The 19,759-nt window shown below is 49.8% G+C and overlaps 1 protein-coding gene and 1 pseudogene across 1 annotated transcript; both read right to left on the bottom strand.

Moving 5' to 3' along the window:
* Positions 1 to 1,067: 1,067 nt before the first annotated feature.
* Positions 1,068 to 6,860, bottom strand: LOC143400264 (ly6/PLAUR domain-containing protein 8-like). Its single transcript, XM_077109509.1, has 5 exons — positions 6,689 to 6,860; positions 6,202 to 6,321; positions 4,543 to 4,701; positions 3,293 to 3,418; positions 1,068 to 1,285 (listed from the first exon to the last, which is right to left on the bottom strand). Exons 1-5 carry the CDS (start codon positions 6,858 to 6,860, stop codon positions 1,068 to 1,070), a joined length of 795 nt encoding a protein of 264 aa, XP_076965624.1.
* A 10,139-nt stretch (positions 6,861 to 16,999) lies between these two features.
* On the bottom strand, positions 17,000 to 17,614 carry LOC143398956 (S-phase kinase-associated protein 1 pseudogene; annotated as a pseudogene).
* Between the last annotated feature and the right edge of the window lie 2,145 nt (positions 17,615 to 19,759).

Raw genomic sequence — 19,759 nt, 5'->3', positions numbered from 1 at the left:
CAGATGTCAGCTGTTGGAACTGCTTTGTCATCTCTGGGGTCAACAGGGGGCATTTTGGGAATCAGAGGGGCATTTAGTTGTGAGCATGGGGACAGTGTCATATGGGACACGGGAGGCCCAAGGCAGCAAGTGGAAGATGCCAGCAGAGATGAAGGACCAACTTCTCAGGAGCAAGATGGACCAGGAGCATGGACGCCTTCCTGTTGTAGGGACAAACGAGGCAAGGCACCGAAGACAGCAGGAAACAATTTTATTTGGCAGCAGCCAGGTTCAGAGGGTTCAGTCAATCCCTGAACCCCGAGTTCAGGGAGTTTCAGAGTTTTATACCCAGCATGTAAAGGAAGGGGCTCAGAAGTTCACAGTCTGCAGAAGTTCACATAAAAGCAGCTTTTTCTTTCATTGTTCTGGGCAAGTTAACTCTTCAAGGACAACATCTGAGAAGGGGAGAGCTTCTTCTCCCCCTTTCTTTCCTCCCCCTGCCAGCTGTTACCATGGAGCCCAGTTGATAACATATCTTAAAAATGTAGACATCTCTGTGAAGCCCAGGTCAAGGCCAGAGGCCTTGTTGCACATTTCTTCAAAGTACTATACTGGATACATTTGTGAAAAACGTATCCAGTATAGTACCTGGAGTGCTGGTATCTTCTCGGCCAGTGGCCAAGTACACAGGGCGACATGAAAATAGGAAGTTTTTCTACATTGGACTCTCACAGAGACTCTTTTGCTGACAGTCCTAAAAATCAGCGGTGGTGAAGATTTCTGGAGAGGCCCAGTTAAGACTTTTCTGTGGAGAAACGGGGGTGCCACTTCACTCCAGGTCCTGAGACAAACATGCACCTACTTGAACAGCAAGCTCTGCTTCCAGCTCAGAGGCGGGAAGTGGTGCTCAAACCAACCCCAGCCCATAATACATCAGGACGGATTTGGCAGATGATAAACTAAAGCTTTAATCATGGAGGTCAACGTAGCCCTTGGCATTACCCAGAGGCCCTATGACTTAAGCTAAAGGAAGAGGGAGGAGAACAGAAGGGTGGGCATGTCTCCAAGTGAGGCAGAGTCCCAGGACCTCAGAGCAGCAGTCCCAGCAGGAGGAGGCTACCAAGGACCCAGGAGCTGAGGGAGGCTTTGAAGCTGCCGCTGGTGTTGAGGACTAAGGAGGCTTGTGAACACTTGGCCTGTCGGAAGACGACTCCCTCGACTGTCTGGTGGGCAGTGCCCAGGAGCTGACAGGTGGAGTCACTGATGTCGGAACAGCCTTTCAGCAGGAGGTGCTGAACTTCAGAGCCTGTGAGGCAAAGGGACAGTCAGGTCCACCACCCCTCCACTCCCCGCATCTGCCCTGCTCTTGACTCCTGTCTGCTGCTGGCAGCTTCAACCTGCAGCTGGTCTGCTCCTGACCCCATGCAGCAGGGAGGAGTCAGAGTCAAGGGCAGAAAGAGAAAGGGAACAGGAATGGTGAACCTCAGGGGCCCAGACCCCTCCTCCGCCTACCCTGAGGACCCTGAGGCTGTGAGAGCTGTCCTGAGCCCGCCTCAACATCAGGGCCAGAGCTCAGACTCAGACTCCCAAGGTCCCCTGAGCTCCCCTCCCTTCCAGGGTTTGCTTTCACTCCCCCCTTCTCTGGATCTGACTCTCCCTGCCTGAGGTTTCCCTGAGGGAAAAAAAGGGAAAAGGCAATAGAAGGGAAGTAGGGAGACTGTGGCATCTCCATTCTAAACCTGAGGGCTCTCAATGCTTTTCCATGTTGGAGATTTAGATTCCAGAAATAAGGTCGAGGACACTTGCATATAAGATGTGGCCACAGTTGTGCTACCTTTTACTGAACAATTACTATGTGGCCCTGTTGATCCGTCACCTACAACTCCACACCCTGGGAGAAGAGCAGCTCTCAGGATGGAGGATCTCAGGGAAGTGGAGGGGCTGCACTTGCTTCTTATCAGAGCAGGGCCACAGCGTGGGAGCAAGGCTGACTCTTGACTTTCTCTGAAAAGTAGGGAACCTTCCAAGGCCAGTGTGGAAAGCAACCCATGGCTGTTTTAGAGCAAGGATCGTGTTGGAGTGGGTAATAAAATGAGCTAGGAAGACTCTAGAGTTTTAAAAACCGCGATCTTGAGCAGGACAAGCAAGTAAGAAAAGCTCCATTCATAAGGGCCTTGTCATGCTGGCTGGCCTGGACTTCAGTCACGCCCTGGGGGCCCCAGTGGGACAGTTCTTCCCCTGCAGCCTCTGCCCAGACCCAGCTGGAAAATCACAACAGAGCAGCGCAGATCCCCCCAGTCACGGGCAGGGAAAGAGCCTTGGCTGGGCTGCAGGACCATGCACAGCGTGTTTTCAGCACGTGTGAGGCCCTGGGGTCAACAGCAGCCCTAAAACAAAGCAAAAGAGCCTGAAATGCTCCTGCTATGAAAACAAAGCCCTTCTAAGAAGACTCTGTGCTGTGTGGCCAGTCACAGGACATTCTAGGTAAGGAAACCTTCGGGGACAGCAGAGGTCGGCAGTCACCATAGTCTCCTGGGGAAGGACGGAGGCCTCAGGGCTGGGACCCAGGGACATAGAGAAAATGCTCTGTCCACACTGCAGTGGGGTCATGGACATGTCAATTCACCCCTGTTCAAACCCCAGCATCGACCATACTCAGAGAAACTCCTGATGTCCACTATATTCATTGGGAACAAGGACGTGCCAGTGCAAGTTGATCCCTGGTAAGGAGCATGCCCTCTGTGGGAAGGTGACAGTCGGGGGCCATGTCGGGTAGATGGGAAACCTCTGTCTTCTCTGAATGTTGCTGTGATCAAACGTTTTCTGAAAGGTAAATTCTATTTGAAAGAACAAGCACAAAGAAACTCAGGATTAGTCTGGTGTTCGACCCCAGTCAAAAATCCATGATCACAGTCAAGCATTAGAAATGACATTTGGCAAAAAGTGAAGTCAAATTATACTCAGGTGTTGGTGCCCTGACACCCTACAGTGAAGTGGAGAAGTGCAGGTTTTAGAGGAAGAAAAGTGGCCCCATTCACACCACAGACCAACGGCAACCAGGAAGAGAAGCAATGTGAGGAGTTTCCTGCTGCCATTAATGAGCCTGGCTGGACCACAGTCACAGGAGGACAGGGCCTGAGGGGGGCACAGGAGAAGGAGCTCTGGACTCTGATGGCAGAAATCACAGAGGGCTCAGTGCCCCAGGAGGCTCCCTGTCAGGCATCCCACTCCCCAGCCCCTGTGTGGATGGTGACCCAGGGCCTGACGTGCTCTCAGCTCAAATCCATGAAGGATCTTGGACTCCTAGACGTACCGTTCGTGAAGTCCACCTCTATCTGGACACACTGCTGTCCCCAACTACACCTGTGGATCTTCTCGCTGCAGGAAGTCGTGTTGTGTCCATAGCAAGCAGGGCACACGGTGTTGCTGGACCCGTCATCTGGGGCAGGGACTGGGCAGAGTGAGAACCATTACTAAGGACCTGTGACCACATGGAAAGTGTCCCTGCCCTGAGGGAAGGGACCCACAAGAGAATAAGCAGCCCCCGATCCTGGACTCAGGACCCGACCCAGACACAGGTCTCAGCAGTGTCCATACTCCATGCCCTCAGGCACCTGTCCTGGCAGGCCACCGGCTTCAGGACCCACAGGATAGACTGAGAAGAGGAAGGTTACACCGACAACCAAGAGCAACACCAGCCAAGTGCACTGAGCCTGGCCAGCAGGTGTCTGAGGTCAAGCCTCGCCCTGAACACAGGAGCAGGCCCTGACTCATCATCCTGATAAGAGGGAAAGGAAGCATGGAGACCAGGCCTGCTCTGAGCTCACTGGCTCTGTGATGTGGCCATGAACTTTGCCTCGGGGCCACATTTTGTCTCTTCAGAAGGAAGCCTTTGGTTAGGTCAGCAGTGCTCAAACTGTGGTCCGGGGTGTCTGGGTCTGTAGATGCAGGCCACTGTGAGGGTACCTCTGAGCCTCACGGGGTTTCCAGAGCCTGTGGTGGGAGAGATGCAGCAGACCAGTAGCTGGAGCAAGCGGCCCAGCCAGCTGCCCCAGTAACTAAGCGCTCTGCAGGACACCCAGGGACACCACTCCACCCGCAAAACGGTTTCATTTTGTAAAATGTAGTATTTCTACCTAAAACCATACTTGTGTCGTTGTCTAATTATTTTTTGAGTGAATTGTACATGATTTCTGTATTTTCTTAGCTTTGACTTCTAAGACAGAGAAATATGTAAATAAGTAAAATATAAATAAATAAAAGCTGTCTGGGATCCCCGGCGTCTTCACAGAAGACCTGAGACCCTGAGTTTGAGAACTACTGAGGATATCCACTGCCCTTGGCACATCAGGGTGCTCTTAGCACCTGTCCTTACTGAGGGGGGACAGCATGGTAGCAGGGCCAGTTTGTTACACTGGTTCCTCACGTAATTGTTGTACGTCAGAAGGGAACGTCACCAAGAGATGCAGGAAGTGCTGGGACTTGAGGTCCCACACCAGGGGAAGGGGCATGGGCACAGAAGGCAGGAGTAGAAGGTGGGCAGCAGCCCAGGCCAGTACACACCCAGGACATGGCTGGCATTTCCGCAGGGCTGTCCTTGGCAGCACTGGCTGGCGAAGTGGACATGCTCTCCAGAAGCCACGTGGACGGTGAAGGGGTCCAGCTCCTGCGTGCAGTTCTGTCCTGAGCAGGACATGTCCTGGTACAGTTTGAGGAATTCTCCTGCACAGAGGCAAGCACGGCCATCACCAGGGCCCAGAGGCTCCAGCGAGGCTCCCAACAGCCACTGCAGAAGCACAAGCCACTACCCCAGCTCAGTGCATCTGGAGGTCTGGAGGCTCCCCTCAGGCACCGCCCTGACCGACCAGGAGCCCCAGAGAGGCCAGCTGAACACGGGCAGAGGCTGAGAGAGGCCTGGAGGTGGGGGGTGCTGGTGACCCAGGCCACCTGTCAGTCTCAACCTCCATAAAGCCAAGGAAGCAGTTGTGGTGGGCTTGGGGGTCCGAACACCACAGCACTGCCTGTGTCCCTGCTCAGAACCTGAATTGAGTCCAGCAGCCTCTGACCACAGCTGTCCAACAAGGCAGCCCTGGCTCCATGCAGGACTGATGGTGAATCTAGATTAATTACAATTAAGTACTGTTCACAATTAAGCCCTTAGCCACACTAGCCATATCACCAGTGACCCAGAGCCTCCGCAGCCACCTGCAGGCAGCGTGCAGGACCATGCTGACAGGAACAGTCCCCTGGTTGAGGACGGGGCCTCTGGATAGCAGCAAGGCAGGGCACAGGGATACCAGGAACTGGAAGACAAGCTGAAGATCACCACGGGGAAGTCCTCACCACAGCCAGAACACGGTACAGCCCCAGGGAGCAGGCTCTTCCCCCCAACAACCAAGGGGACCCAACAAAATTGGGGGGAGCGTCATAAAGGATGACCCATGGAACAGGTCTGATGGAGGATCTCAGTGTGGGCTGAGGGTCCTCGTTCTAACGCCAGCTGACAGCACATGGCATCTCTGAGACAGCTGAGAAACTGTACCAGGCTCGGGGTTGGAGGATATTAAGGGACCGCAGCTAATCTCTTGGTGTGATTATGATACAGCAATCATACCTTACAAGTCTTATCAGGGATGGACAGTGGGATACTCATGATGAGGGAAATGGCAGGTGACAAATAGCTTTCGGTCACAGAGATACATGTCACACACACGCACACACTTCAGAATATAGTAGTGAGTGGCAAGACACAGGGAGGCTGAGAGCTGCTGACATGGGGCAGGTGCAAGGGCTCTCCAGTCCTCCATTTCTCTGAGTGGGGAACAACAGTCAAGGTGCCTGCTGAGCAAGGCCTGAGGGAGGGGTGTTTGTTAGAAGAGAAGGAAACCAAGAGGGGACAGGGTTGCAGGAGCTGCATTTACCTGGGGCAAGCCGTCTGCTTCCTTGTGTGACTAATCGCCTCTCTCCGCACACACTGCTGTGGCCTGGAGGGAGTCCCCGCCACAGTGGCCTCTCTGTGATATGCAGGCTTATCTGTGCTAGCTCGGCCCTGTGTTCCCATCTGACTGCTGCCCAGCTCAGCCACATGCTGCCTGCCCTGAAGCCACCTCAACCCTGTCTCCCTGCTCACCCAGCCCTACCTGGGACCTCCTTCTTCCTCTTCAGCTCCAGCCCTGAGCAAGCCCCAGAGCTGAGGGCCACACAGATGGACCCACTGCTCACCTAGAGAGAAGTTGGCCAAGGAACTCACGCAGCTGGTGTCAGCTCCTGAAGCACACTGTGTGGCATTCTCATTGGCACAGGATCCTGACCACGAGCTACACTGCACACAACTCAGGGATTCTGGGGACCCAAAGTATCCAACGTCAGTCAAAATTCAGTAGACATGGGTAGAGCATACTCTGGGCACAGTAGAGGATGTAGACCGGCTGGCAGCCCTGCCCCGTGGGTACCCCCACATCTGCTACTGTGAGCTGGAGGCACACCCATTAGTTTTTTCCCACTGTTCCCCAAAAGGAAGCCCCAACTTAATCGATGACAAAGTGGGGCCCTTTGGAATTCAAGGTACAAGGACAGGTCCCCTGCTCTCCACCGACCACACTTTGACACCAGAGGCTATGTGAGAGGTCCCCTGAGCAAAAGACCAAGAAGGTCCAGGCCAAATAGATGAAGGGCCTTCTTCCCCAAAGAAGCCTTGCAGTCCTCTCACCTGCAGTGGCAGTTACAAGAGCTGCGAAGATAGCAGCCGTGAGGACGACTTTCATGGTGCTGATGCTGACCTTTCCCAAGGGTGGGCCACCAGGGGTGAAGTCTGAAGGACACAAAGAGAGCCGACCCAGGGGCTTGGAGAAATTTCTGTCATCCCCGATAGGTTTTATCATGCTCTAACAAGTCCCATACGTGCTCCATATTTGTGACAGAAAGAATCAGAGTCCTGTTCCAGGAGCACACAGCTGTGCTTTCAGCGCAGATGCCTCTCCAAGATTTCAAGATTCAGAAAACAAGGGCATAGCACAAATCCTGCAGAAGCATCTACGTGCAGAATGAAAAGCCTGAGCCCATCCTGTGGAGCCACCTCAGGTCCAAAGGGGGAAACATAAGCCAGTTTCCTGTCCCACTGAGGATAAGATCTGTGTCAGGTAGTTTCCACGACTGTGACAAAATACCTGAGAGAATCAACTTATGAGTAGGAAAGGTTTATTTTGGCTCATGGTTTCACAGGTTTCAGTCCATGGTCACTTGGACCTGTTGCTTTGGGCTTGTGGTGGCACAGGACATCATGGCAGAAGCGTGTGACAGAGGAGGTTTGTTCCCCTCGAGGTAGGCAGGAAGCACAAAGGAAAGTCAGGAGGAGCTCAGGTCCAACATCTCCTTTGAGGGCTACCCCCATGACCTACCTTCTGCCCACCAGCCCCGGCTCCCACAGGCTCCCCAACCTGGGTCTCCAGACTGGCAACCAAGCCTTCAGTACATGGGACTCCAGGGGACTTTGAGGACCCAAACTGCAGCAAGTACCACAGAGAAGAGCTGTGCTGGAGTCCCGTGTCCCCGCCCTCCCAGAGCCAGTGTCTCCTTGTATCCATGCTTACCCCTGGGGCTTTCCTGAGGCTGCCACTGCCACCCTGATGCAGATGAGCAGCCACTCTACCCCAAGCCCTTCAACGTAGGACTCTGGGTAATTCACTCCCCGCAGCCAGCATGCAGCCACTATTACTAGCACCTGGGGACCTGGAAAACAATGCTCTCACACTAAGGGGTCACACCTGGCCCCTCACCGTCACTCCACCTGCCATCCACCAGATGGCAGTACTGAGTCAGCACCTGGGCGCCTGTGACCTTAGGACTGGAGTGAAGGCTGCAGCACTCTGCGTCCTGTGTCACTCGACACTCTGCACCTTGCGTTTGTACCTGCAAGTGTCTGATGAGAGCCTGGAGGATGGCTAAGTTCAGCTGTCGTCACTAGGATCCCAAGTCAGAGCTCTAGAGTTTCCCCTGGCCTGTCATTCACACAGAGCAAGCCGCCCCCCCTCACCTCGCTGGCCCTCTCATGGTAGCTGCAGGCCACGCTGGCTACTGAGCCAACTCCTGAGGTCAGGTCAAATGAGCGCCCCCTTTCTCAGAGCCACATCTCCAGCGCTCAGCAGCCCATGGAAAAGGCCACCACCTTGACCAGGGCATGGACGGAGCTCTCCATCATTTTAAGTCCTCCTGGACAGTGGCCATCACACATGGCTATCCAAGGATTGAGGAAGCTGCCAGGCGCAGCCAGCTCAGGGCCAAGGCCAGGACTCCCTCCCAGGTCCCCCAGCCCCAACAATGCCACACCATGAGAGCTGGCACTTACTGAGGAGGGACCAACCTTCACCCAGGAGCTACGGCCCTGCAACCCTAGGAGCCCAGCACACAGCACAACCCTGCTGTCACCTGCACCACACCCCCCCACACACACTGTGGTCCTCACCCAACTTAGTCGGGGTTGGTGAAAAGGAAGGGGAAATAGCCCATGGGGGCACATTTCCTCAGTGTCCACTGTTTAGAGATCCAAGGGAAGGCCAAGCAGGGCACCAGGCACAGGGCTGTGTGCTGGACCCTGCATTTCCTTACTTAGGGACACTCCTCCAGACCTGGGAAGGGAGAGGTTCTCGTGGGCCTCCTGGGGAGGAGGAAGGAAAGGAAGAGACATGAGAGCAGCCACAGTGAGAATATGAAAGGCTCAGCATATGGCACAGACCGACCACCACCAGAGGGAAGGGACAGAGGCCAAAGGGTCACAAATGTCCAGCACACAGCAGAGGCAGAACCTGCAGCTGACCCCAGGGGGACCCAGGGCCTGCTAGCCTCCCTGTGAGTGAGAGGCAGCAGGGAGGCTGGAGGCCAAGGCAGGGCCTGGGTGGGCCTGAGAAGCAGCAGCCTCTGTCCACCCCCAGAAATCTCTTCCTGCCCGTGAAGTTCTGCCACCAAATCTTCAACAGTCTGGCAAGTTCCTGCCATGCTGCTCTCATCTTGCAGGAAGCCGGAGCCCAGAGGTTCTGAAGATTCAGGGCCACACAGAGAACAGAGAGCCGACTGCAAGCCACTACACTCCTGGCCCTGGCCCGCCCTCCACTCCAGCCTTCCCTCTGCTCAGAAAGCAGCAGCAGGGGCCCCGCTGCCACAGTTGTCCTGGTGCCCCTGCAGGCGGCCTGAGCTGGCCCTGGGTGCTCTCCTCTGGTTTCAGCTCCTCCCAGGCTGAGGCAGGGGCTCACCTGCTGGGTCTGGGCTGGACACTGTCCTGAGGAAGGAGGATCCTGGCAGAGGGCTGGAGCAGGTGTGGGAACGGGTCTTATATGGCAGGGAAAGCTGTCTGCTGGGAGGGGCCTCACCAGGGCTCAGGCTGACAGGTTGCACCGCCCAGCCACCAGGATGTGACACTTACCCTCTCTACGCCAGCCCTCGGTGTCCTCTCCACAGCCTCCCGAATTGGAAGTGACTTTCTCCAAGGCTGCCTTTGACAAAACGCGCAAAGGCAAGCCATGTTGCTGAGTGTCCCGGCATCAGCCGTTCCCTTTAGGCCTCCTCCATGGCCCATGGTCCATTGTACCTTGTAAAACAGGTCCATTCACACTCCCGAAAAGAACCTCGTTTACAGAAGAGGAACCGAGGCACAGAAGAAACACACACACACACACACACAGACGTGCCCACGGGCACAGTGCCAGGGCAGGGTCAGCATTCAGAACTCAGAATCAGACCACGTGGGTGCAGACAGCTAAGAAAGGGTGTCCCATCCCCAGGGCAAATCTTAGCCTCACTGAGCTTCAGGGTCTGCCAGCCTAGAGGAGGCTCCATTCTGGAAGGTACCAGGGGAGACAGAGCCTGAATAAATGTGATGAGCAAGCAAAGCACAGGGGAGGCCAGGGTGCCGTGCCGACATAGAGGGCAGGGTCAGCCACGGTGCTGGGCAGGGGTTGGTCTGATCGGGGAGGTGGGGCGGCCTCAGGAGGATTGACGTGGGAGTTCTTGCTGTGAGCAGAACTTCAGCTACTTCCTGCTCCCTGCCCGGCTCCCAAGGCCCTGGGGCTGCTCACCACAGCATTTTCCTAAGCAAAGGTGGGTCCCTCCCTGACAGAATCCTGTTGATCCCACCACAGGTAAGCCACTTCTTCACTTCTGCCATCTGACAGGGCCAGGGTGGCCGAGGGACGTGGGTGTTGAGGGGTCCCACATGCATATCCTCCTGAGCTCTAGGTGGAAGTCCTGAGTCCCCAGGATTAAGACAGAAATCTGGGGAGGCCCCTCCAGAGTCAGGCTGGGGACAAAAGCAGAGACCCACGTTATTCAAATCCCCTCCTCCCAGTAAGCACCAGGTGCCCAAGCAAATGAGCTCAAAGCACCCGGCAAGTTCTGACCTGCATGCAGGCCCTGCCCCTGTCATGCACCGGACTTCCTTACCTGGCTCTCAGGCCTGCCTGCTGCCCGGAGAATGGGGACCTCAGGTCTGAAGAACCACATGCTGTCTGTTGCTCTTGGAGTCCTCACCAGGTGCCACTGCGTTTCCCAGCTCCACCCGTCAGCATTCCTGCAGGGTGTCCACCAACTGTGCTCTGAGTCAGGACCCTATCAATGGGAACGTGGAAGACAATAACACCCCCTGGCCTGGGTTGCACAGGTCCACACAGCTGCTCACAGCAGCCCCGTCCATTCTTCTGGAGGCCCTGGGTACTGCTCAGGGGTATCGTTATCCCCTTCACAGATGAGGAAACTGGTGCCCAGAGGGGTCTTCTCTAGGGCCTTCAAACACCTGAGCCACAATCCTGCTTTCCCACTCAGCTCAGATGGCACCACCCTCTACCCTGAACAGAGAAACACCAGCTTACCTCAGCTTCTCCCCATGCCACGGTCACCTTTCTGTCATCAGTGTGGGGTTCAAGGACCTGGATCATCAGGAGGAGCTATGAGAACACACCTCCCAGAAGCAGACCCTCTTTCTGATCAGCCAAGAAGTCTAGGGACCCAGGAGAAGCCAGGTCTGCCACCCTGCATCTAGGAAGCACTGGGCACACCTCAGGCACCTGAGTGCCATCTCCATGAAGGAGTGCCAGTTTCCTATTCTTACAACTAGCTCACTAAGGCAAGCCCAGGACCCCACAGTCACACTGCTGTGCAAACCTGGAGCCACTGTGGAAGGGTCTCCAGGGTCCTTTCACCTCCAGCAAAGCATGGAGGTGTTCCCAGAGGTGCCCCCATAAACACACAGAGATGTGCAGGGTCAGGACAGGGAGATCAGAGCAGGAATTCCATCTCCACGGAGGGAGAGTCCACTGAGAACTCAGCAAAGGGTCCCATCGGGAACACCCACCTTCTCTCCTGCTTCTGGAAGCTTCACTGATTGACTTATTTCTCCATTTCAGAGATGTAAGATCAGTTGGAAAATGATGACTGTCCCCAACACTCCTGACCACCAGCCACTGCACATTGGAAACATGGATGCCCTGGAAGATGAGCTTCATTAGTCTGTGCTCGTGTAAAAGTATGACCCCTTGAGTCCTGGGCTCCTGTGTTTCCAATGAGAGGAGTACTACCACTCACCTTTTAAAAACTTTTTACTGGTGCGTTACAGTGACACAGAGTAATGAGGCTCAGGGTGACATATGCCACATGCACACAAGATAATTCGGCCTATTTCACTCCTAAATGGGCCCCTTCCTTCCCCTCTACCCTTGCCCAGGTCTCCCTCCTCTAGTCTATTGGTCTCTTTTTCTGGGGTCCTTTTTCTTTCCTTTTTTCTCTCTAGCTTTCCTAGAGAGAGAAAGCATGAGGCCCTTGGCTTTCTGAATGGCTAATCTCATTTAGCCTAATGTTCTCCGGCTCCATCCATTTTCCTGCAAATGACACAATTTCATCCTTTTTTATGGCTGAATGAAACTCCATTGCACCACCAGGTTTTAGAAGTTATTCTAAGGGTTAATAGACCACATGGGCAGACCTGTAGCACATTATACAGAGCCCTGGAAATAGTGGCTGTCTCCTGCCATGGCTTCATGAGCTCACCCCAGTGACTATCACAGAGCAGAGGAACCCTGTGGACACAGAGCAGTGGTCTAAGGTGAAGCTCAGCCTTGGGATGCACTTTTGCCCCTACCAATTGAGTGACCTGGGAAATTGGACATAATTTGGGTCTCAGTTTCCTCTTGAGACAAAGTGACAGCTACAATACCTAATGTATTAGAAAGATTAAAACATGTTGGGATTACTTTTAGAATTTCTATAAGTGATACCAAAGCATCCACTCAAGATTTTCCATTGGCACCATTCCTTCAAGTAAATTTATATCAATATATAAATAAAGCTTAAGAGAGAAGACATATTTTGTTTTTGGCACAGTGCATAGATCATAAATTTGGTCCATGAAGGTTTGATTTTTTTTTAAATTTTTTTAGTTGTAGTTGGTATAATATCTTTATTTATTTATTTATTTATATGTGGTGCTGAGGATGGAGCCCAGTGCCTCACATGCTCAAGGCAAGTGCTCTACCACTGAGCTACAGCCCCAGGCCCCTTTTCTTTCTTTCTTTCTTTCTTTTTTTTTTTTTCAACTTTTTTTTAGTTGTAGTTAGTACAATATTTTTATTTATTTATTTATTTTTACTGCGTGTTTAAGTTGTTGGGTTTTTTGTTTGTTTGTTTGTACTGGGGATTGAACCCAGGGCCTTGTGCATGCTAGGCAAGCACTCTACCAGCTAAGCTGTATCCCCAGCCCCTGACAGTTTGATATTGTTATCACTAACTCAGGCATGAGCAGTTAGATGACACTCCTTGATGGCAGGCAGATCTGTCCACAGTCTCAGGGAATTTTCATTACAATTTCCCCCAGAAACTTCAGACCCTAAATATCTGGTGTTTTTCAAAAATTGCTGCATCCAACATTAGAAAGCCAGTATTTTATCAATTATTGTCTTAATTGCACAAATTGATATGGTTCCATGTGAAAAGATAATATGTGGAGACCATGTGTAGTGATGGAGTGGCCCTTGCTTGGGCTGGCGATGAAGGACTGAGCCCCACAAGCTGCTCTTGTCCACAACTGTGACCTGGTTGGAGGTGCTCCTGTCACCATCAGAACAAAGGGCCTATTGTGAGTAAGGGCCCTCAGGTGACAGGGTGCTGCTGCCCCCTCCCTCCTGCAGAGCCCTCAGGTGACAGAGTTCTGCTGCCTGCTCCCTCCTGCATCTGGATGGGTGAGGCTTAAACTTATGTCTTCAGCAAATAGGCACTGGTGTCCGACATGCCACGTTCCAGCACAGATGGAACAAGAGATGAACTCCTTGACCTCCCTGTGATTTCACACTAAGAACAACTACAAGCAGGTAAGTTGACAGATTTATAGAACAAGAAGGAAGAAATAAAAATAAATGCAAACTGAAATGTGAGGGAAAAAGAAAGGAAGCCGAAGTAGGTGGGTGCCTAAGACTGGTTCGGGAGACCGCTATGAGAGGGCAGAAGGCAAGACGGCTCCAGGAAGAGGACAAAAGTCACAAGCAAGAGTCCCACTGGGGAGGGACGGGTGCCTTGCCCATAGAACTCAAGAGGTTATGGAAGAACAGCCACTTTATTGAAGAGCTAACTTCAAGATCAGCATTCCACCTCCCTCCTAGGCTCCCATCAGTCCTCCCTGCTGGTTCTTCTCATAAGCAGAGCAGACAATATGCAAAAGGCACCTGACTCCTTGGGCACGTGGTCCTGCAATTTATAAGCTGTGTGTTAACTTTTCTTCCTGACTACAGTTTCCTTCTCTGTAAAGTGGTGAGTTTTGAAATTGGCATTTTTATACACCAGTAATGAACTTGCAGAATAAGAGATTAAGAAAGCAATAATATTCACAATACCTACCAAAAAAAAAAAAAAAGTAAAATGTCTAGTAATGAATTTAACCAAGGAAATAAATGCCTCTACCTTGAAAAATTTTGTAAAAGTCTGATGAAATAAATCAAAGAGAATACAAAAAAAATTAGAAAGACCTCCCATGATCATGTGTTGGAAGAATTAATATTATTAAAATGTCTGCATGACCCAAATCAAGTTCCAGATTCAATGCACTCTCCATGGCATACCAAAGGCGCTCCTCACAGAGCTACAAAAGACAATTCCAAAATTTACGTAAAACCACAAAAGTTTTCAAATGGTCTAAGCAATTCTGAGCAAAATGGAAGTCTGGAGGTATTGTAATACCTGAGCTCAAACATTCAGCAATATCGTATGCATGTATGAACACACAGCAGCGAATCCACTGTTACATATACAATAATGCACCCATAAAAATATGGGAACAACATACAAAAGAGCTATGATAGCCCAAACACCACAGCACTGACCTAAAGACCAAGATGGACACCAATGGAAGAGAACAAGAAACCCAAACATGAACCCACATCTCCACAGCCAAGGTGCCAAGAACCACCATGGAGAAAAGACGGTGGACCTGCTGGTGCCCACCATCCTCCATTTCTGCTGTGGCCTTTGTGACAAATGGAATGGAGGAACCCAGTGTGTCTCATGCCTCCCACACACACATGCTCACTGCCACAGGCCTGCAGGGTGCCCGGTGGGAGGCAGGTCCTGATGAGAGCGCAAACTCCACCACCTTGGGCTGCCACTCAGAGTGGTGCAGGAAAAATCAGATAACTTTATGCAGAAGATGAAATGAGACTCCCGTCTCCCCCAGATATTACTCAGCTCAAAGTTGATCAAAGGTCTAAACATAAACCCTGAAACTAGGAAACTACTGGGAGACAACGCAAGAGAAACAACTCAAGACATTGGTGCAGGAACAGGAAACTAAAGTCAAATAGACAAAGAGAGGATGGGTACCCTGTGCCCCTGGGGACGCAGGAGTCCTTCCTGGGGAGAGGCAGGAGCAGAGCCAAGGCTTCCAAGGGGCAGGTAGAAGCAGGACTCGGGAGGAGAGAGGAAGATGGAGAAGCAAAGAAAGAAGGGTCCTCAGGGTCCTCAGCCCTCCTCCCACCTCCGTGAGACCCTGATGGGCTGCACCTGCACCATGCCCTTCCTGGGTTGGTGCAGAGACAGGACAAGACCACCCACTTCAAAAGGGATGGCATCACCTTGCAGCCCTCTGAGTGGCAGCCCAAGGTGGTGGAGTTTGTGTTCTCATCAGAACCTGCCTCCCACCTGGCACCCTGCAGGCCTATGGCAGTGAGCATGTGTGTGCGGGAGCCATGAGACACACTGGGTTCCTCCATTCCATTTGTCACAAAGGCCACAGCAGAAATGGAGGATGGTGGGCACCAGCAGGTCCACAGGGGAGAAATGAGCCCCAGGCAGCCAGGCCAGACAAGGTCCGGAGTCTCCCCACCTGCTTCCAGGCAGCATCAACTAACCCCAGCCCAGGACGGGTCCTGCCACATCTTCATGCCTCATGCAAAGGGCCACCACACGGTTTCAGGAAATACTAAATGAGGTGTCAAAGGGTGATGTTGGCCCGTGAAATGAAGGTCTGGTTGTTACTTCAGTTCTGACCAGCTGTGTGACTTTGACCGAAGCCCCTGTCCTGTTTGGACCCCAGGAAGACTGGTGAATGGGGAAGTCCTCTGGCTTCAGGTGCACCACTGCAACGGGATCCAGACCTTGGGTTTCAGGCCTGGGTTCAAGTCTCTTTTCTGAGTCCACACACCAGCAATACCAAACACTGATGAGGACGTGGAGCAGCCGGAACGCAAATGGCATCACCACTTCCCAAGGTGGGTTGTAGGCTCCCCGCCCCCAAGCTACCCTTCCCATGTGGTCTTACCACATGACCCGAGGACTGCACTCCCTGAGTAAATTTATGTCCACCATAGAAATATGCACATGAATGTAACAGCAGTTTTATTCTTGATTGCCCAAACTAGGAGGCTACCAAGATGTCCTTCAACAGATGAATGGCTAAACAAGCTGGTTCATCCTTATAGCAGAGTTATTCAGAAAAGAAGGGGAAAAGAGAAATAGAGGATGTTTTTTTTGTTGTTTTTTTTTTTTTTTTTTTGGTACCAGGGATTGAACCCAGGAGTGCTTAGCTGCTGAGCCACATCCCCAGCCCTTTTTATATTGTATTTAAAGACAGGGTCTTGGAATCTTAAATGTATATTATAAAATGAAAGAGGCCATCTTGAAAGTGGCTACATACTGTAGTTCAAATTATATGACATTCAGGAAAGGGATGATGGCAAAAGTAAATACAGACAGTGTATAGATCAGCAGTCACCAGCGTCTTGTGGGAAAGAAAGGAGAGGTTCATAAGTGGAGCACAGAAGATTTTGAGGGTTGTGAAACAACTCCATGATTTTTTTTTATTTTTTTAAGTGTCTTTTTTAATTGAAAAGCTATCAAACTGTCTAGTTACATTTCTCCCCTCCAAATCCACAAACTGGGTAATAACTGAGTCTCTAGGCAACATATTCAAAGCTGATTAAAAAAACAAAAAACCGGAGTCCTTTGGTCCAATTAAGGGAATCCTGCTACATACAGGCAAATCTATCCCAGTGGTACTGCTGGACTCCAGGAGGCTGGAAGAAATCCTAACAATCCCAACTCAGAACATTTACTTCAAGTAGCCTTTTTCCAGTTTCCAACTCATGAATAAAGATAATATTTTGTTAATTCTATTTCAGAAAACTTTTTGCAAGTTGTTTTATTTACAATGCCAACTTTTAAAAGCTCACTAAAGTTAACTGGACAATAAACTAGGCAGAAATCGCTTTACAAAAGGAGGGAAAGCCCAAAATGCCACTTTCTACAGAGAACCCACAGTTCAGTTTTATTCAGAGTAAAGAAAAAAAAGAAACTTTCTCTCACACTAAAAGAAATTCAGCCATAGGTTTGGAGTCTGTACTCAAACTACACATGCAATAAGGACAATATTATGCTAATACAATTGATTTGCTGCTGCATTTGTCTACTGTTTGTCTAATATTAACAATTATAAACAGAGCAGTGCAACTAGTATTTGGAACAATCCTTATAGTGTTACAGTGTCAGGTACAACAGTTCACTTCTCTTCACACCATTGGTTCTCTTTGCGTACCTGGGCTTCCTCCTCTTCAGTAAAGTCATTTTTGATATTGAAGGTTTTGCTAATCTCCTCAGGAGTTTTCCCCTTGATCATATTGGCAACAGTCTTGCACGTAACATCAAGCAAACCTTTGATGTCTAAGTAGTTTGCAGCCAGAATAAGTTCAAAAAGTGTTCCTTGGTCAACTTTCAGGAATTCTTGGTCCCAAACAGGGATATCGTCTGTTCGCTTTTCTTTGTTCTCATCATCCTCAGGAGGAGGGAGGTCATCCTTGTGGTGTGTGCACCACTGAATGACATTTTTTAATATTGCTGCATTAACATTTGGTAGAGGAACTGGCTCATCATCTCCTGCATCATCCATTCCCAAATCTTCCAACATGGTCTTGATTGTCACAGATTGTTTGGCAATTTCTATGTCAACTTCAAATATCTCCCCATCAGAACTCTGCAACTTAATTGAAGGCATGGTGTTTGGTCTCAAGAAAAACGGCGGTCCGGAGGCTGAAGGGAGCGGGGCGGCGACCACACGAGGAAATAAAAAGGTGCTGGACAAGGCCACTCCAGCGGCGCCTCGTGCCGTTGGCCTTTATACAAGCAGGCACACTCCATGATTTTATAATGACAGACACAGAAGAAAAAAAGAACTTAGTATAAACTGTGAACTTTAGTTAGCAACAATGTATCACTATCCATTCATCAGCAGTAACAAGCCTGGTACAATAGCAAGGTGCTAAGGGGAAACCACAGGGAGATGGGAACTTGCTGGATAGTCTGCTCATCTTTACGTAAACCTAACACTGCTCTCAATATAGCATATTGTGTATAAATGAATGCAATATATTAAAAGAATGAAGAAAAAGCACTTGATATTCTTAAAGGATACTGAAAAGAGGCTTTTACACAACCCAACACAGTTTCAAGATTAGACGCAACAAATTCAGAATAGAAGGGACCTTTATCAATCCTATGAGGGCAATTTATGGAAAACTCACTCGTAACATCAAACCTAATCATGGAAGACAGGAAGATTTCAATAAGATAAGGTTATATAATTGCCTCTTCTGTTTAAGTTATTGGAAATCCTATCTAGAGAAATTAGGGAAGAAAAATCAAGTAAAGGGCATCTAGTTTGGAAAGAAAAAAAATTAAACTATCTCTAATCACAGATGACATGTTCTTATGTAGAGAAAGCTTTAAAGAATCCACAAAATACTATTAGTGCTAATAGCTTTTCAAAACTTTAGGGTAAAAGATGTATATGCAAAAAGAATTTGCATATTTAGACAATAATAAAATTCAGAAAAATTTACTTACAGTTACATGAAGAATAGCATACCAACAATAAGCAGTTGAGTAGCAGACTTGGAAAGCAATTTTATTTATTATAGCATCAAAAGGAACAAAATTTCAGAGGCCTCCAGGGCCATTAAAGTCAAAATTGTTGGGGCTGGGGATGTGGCTCAAGCAGTAGCGCGCTCGCCTAGCATGCATGCGGGCCTGGGTTTGATCCTCAGCACCACATACAAACAAAGATGTTGTGTCCGCCGAAAACTAAAAAATAAATATTAAAAAAATTCTCTCTCTCTCTAAAAAAAAAAAAAGAAAAAAGAAAAGATACATTAAAGTCGAAATTGTAATGAGATATCACTTCACCCCAGAAGAATGACTGGGACCAAAAGGAAATTTAAAAAATGATACATGTTGGTGAACATGTAAAGAAAGGGGCACTCTCATAGGTGTTGGTGGAATAAATTAGCACCACTGTTATGGAGGACTTTCCACTGTTATGGAGGTTCCTCAAAAAACTAAAGTGGATCCACCATTCGCTGCAACTGTCCACTTCTGAGTCTCAATTCAGAGGAAGTGAGATGAGCATACCAAAAAGACACCTGCCCACCCATGAGTATCACAGCACTGTCTATACAGGCGACATGTGGACTCAACCTAGGTGCCCACAGATGGAAAGATGGATAAAGAAAACATGGTGTGCAGCTACACTGTAAAATATAATCTGGTCATTAAAAATGAAATCCTGTCTTTGCAGCAAAGTGGGTGACGTTACATGCAGTGGAATAAGCCAGGCACAAAGAGGCAAATTCCAAGTGTTTTCTCTCACATGTGGAAGTTAAAAAAAAAAAAAAAAAAACTTGAAAATAGAATAGTGGTCATCAGCACATAGGCAATTGGAGGGAAGGTAAAGAAAGGCTAATTTGATCAGTGCACATTGAAAGTAGGCACTGAAATATCACACTGAACCTATTAGTATGCTCATTAATAGGTTTAAAAAATTAAAGGACAACCAATCAAGAGGCTAAAAGATTTGCACACTGAAAACTACAAAACTCTGATGAAAGAAAGAGAACACAAATGGAAAGACATTCCGTCTACGCAAATTGGAAAAAGGGTTGTTAAGACATGGATACTCCTTAAAGTGATCTACAGATTCAATGCGATCTCTGTCAAAAATCAGTGGCAATTTTTGAAGAAATAGACCTTCTTAAAGTTCATATGACCCTGAATCACCAAAGCAATCTTGAAAAAGAAGAACCAAGTGGGAGTCCCCACGCTCCTGAATTCAGGACTTACTGCAAAGCTATGGTGACCAACACTGTGTTACTGACTGTGAAGACGGGCTCGTAGACCAGTGGGGTATGACAGAGGGCTCAGAAACACGACCCGGTGTCTGTGGCCCAGTGATTTCTGATAAGGGGTCAGCACTACTCCACAGGGGAAG

The sequence above is a fragment of the Callospermophilus lateralis genome, chromosome 5, assembly GCF_048772815.1.
Source record: "Callospermophilus lateralis isolate mCalLat2 chromosome 5, mCalLat2.hap1, whole genome shotgun sequence".
In the NCBI taxonomy this organism is placed as follows: Eukaryota; Metazoa; Chordata; class Mammalia; order Rodentia; family Sciuridae; genus Callospermophilus; species Callospermophilus lateralis.
Note: the sequence above shows the minus strand (reverse complement) of the source record. Positions and strands in the feature narration are given on the sequence as shown.

What these genes read in the sequence shown, in the direction of transcription:
- LOC143400264 (XM_077109509.1), bottom strand. Translation starts at nt 6,860, where the DNA reads ATGATAAAACCTATCGGGGATGACAGAAATTTCTCCAAGCCCCTGGGT. An exon ending in TCTTGTAACTGCCACTGCAG is followed by an intron (nt 6,322 to 6,688) that starts GTGAGAGGACTG and finishes TTGGGTCCCCAG; the next exon opens with AATCCCTGAGTTGTGTGCAG. An exon ending in CTTGGCCAACTTCTCTCTAG is followed by an intron (nt 4,702 to 6,201) that starts GTGAGCAGTGGG and finishes GCCTCTGTGCAG; the next exon opens with GAGAATTCCTCAAACTGTAC.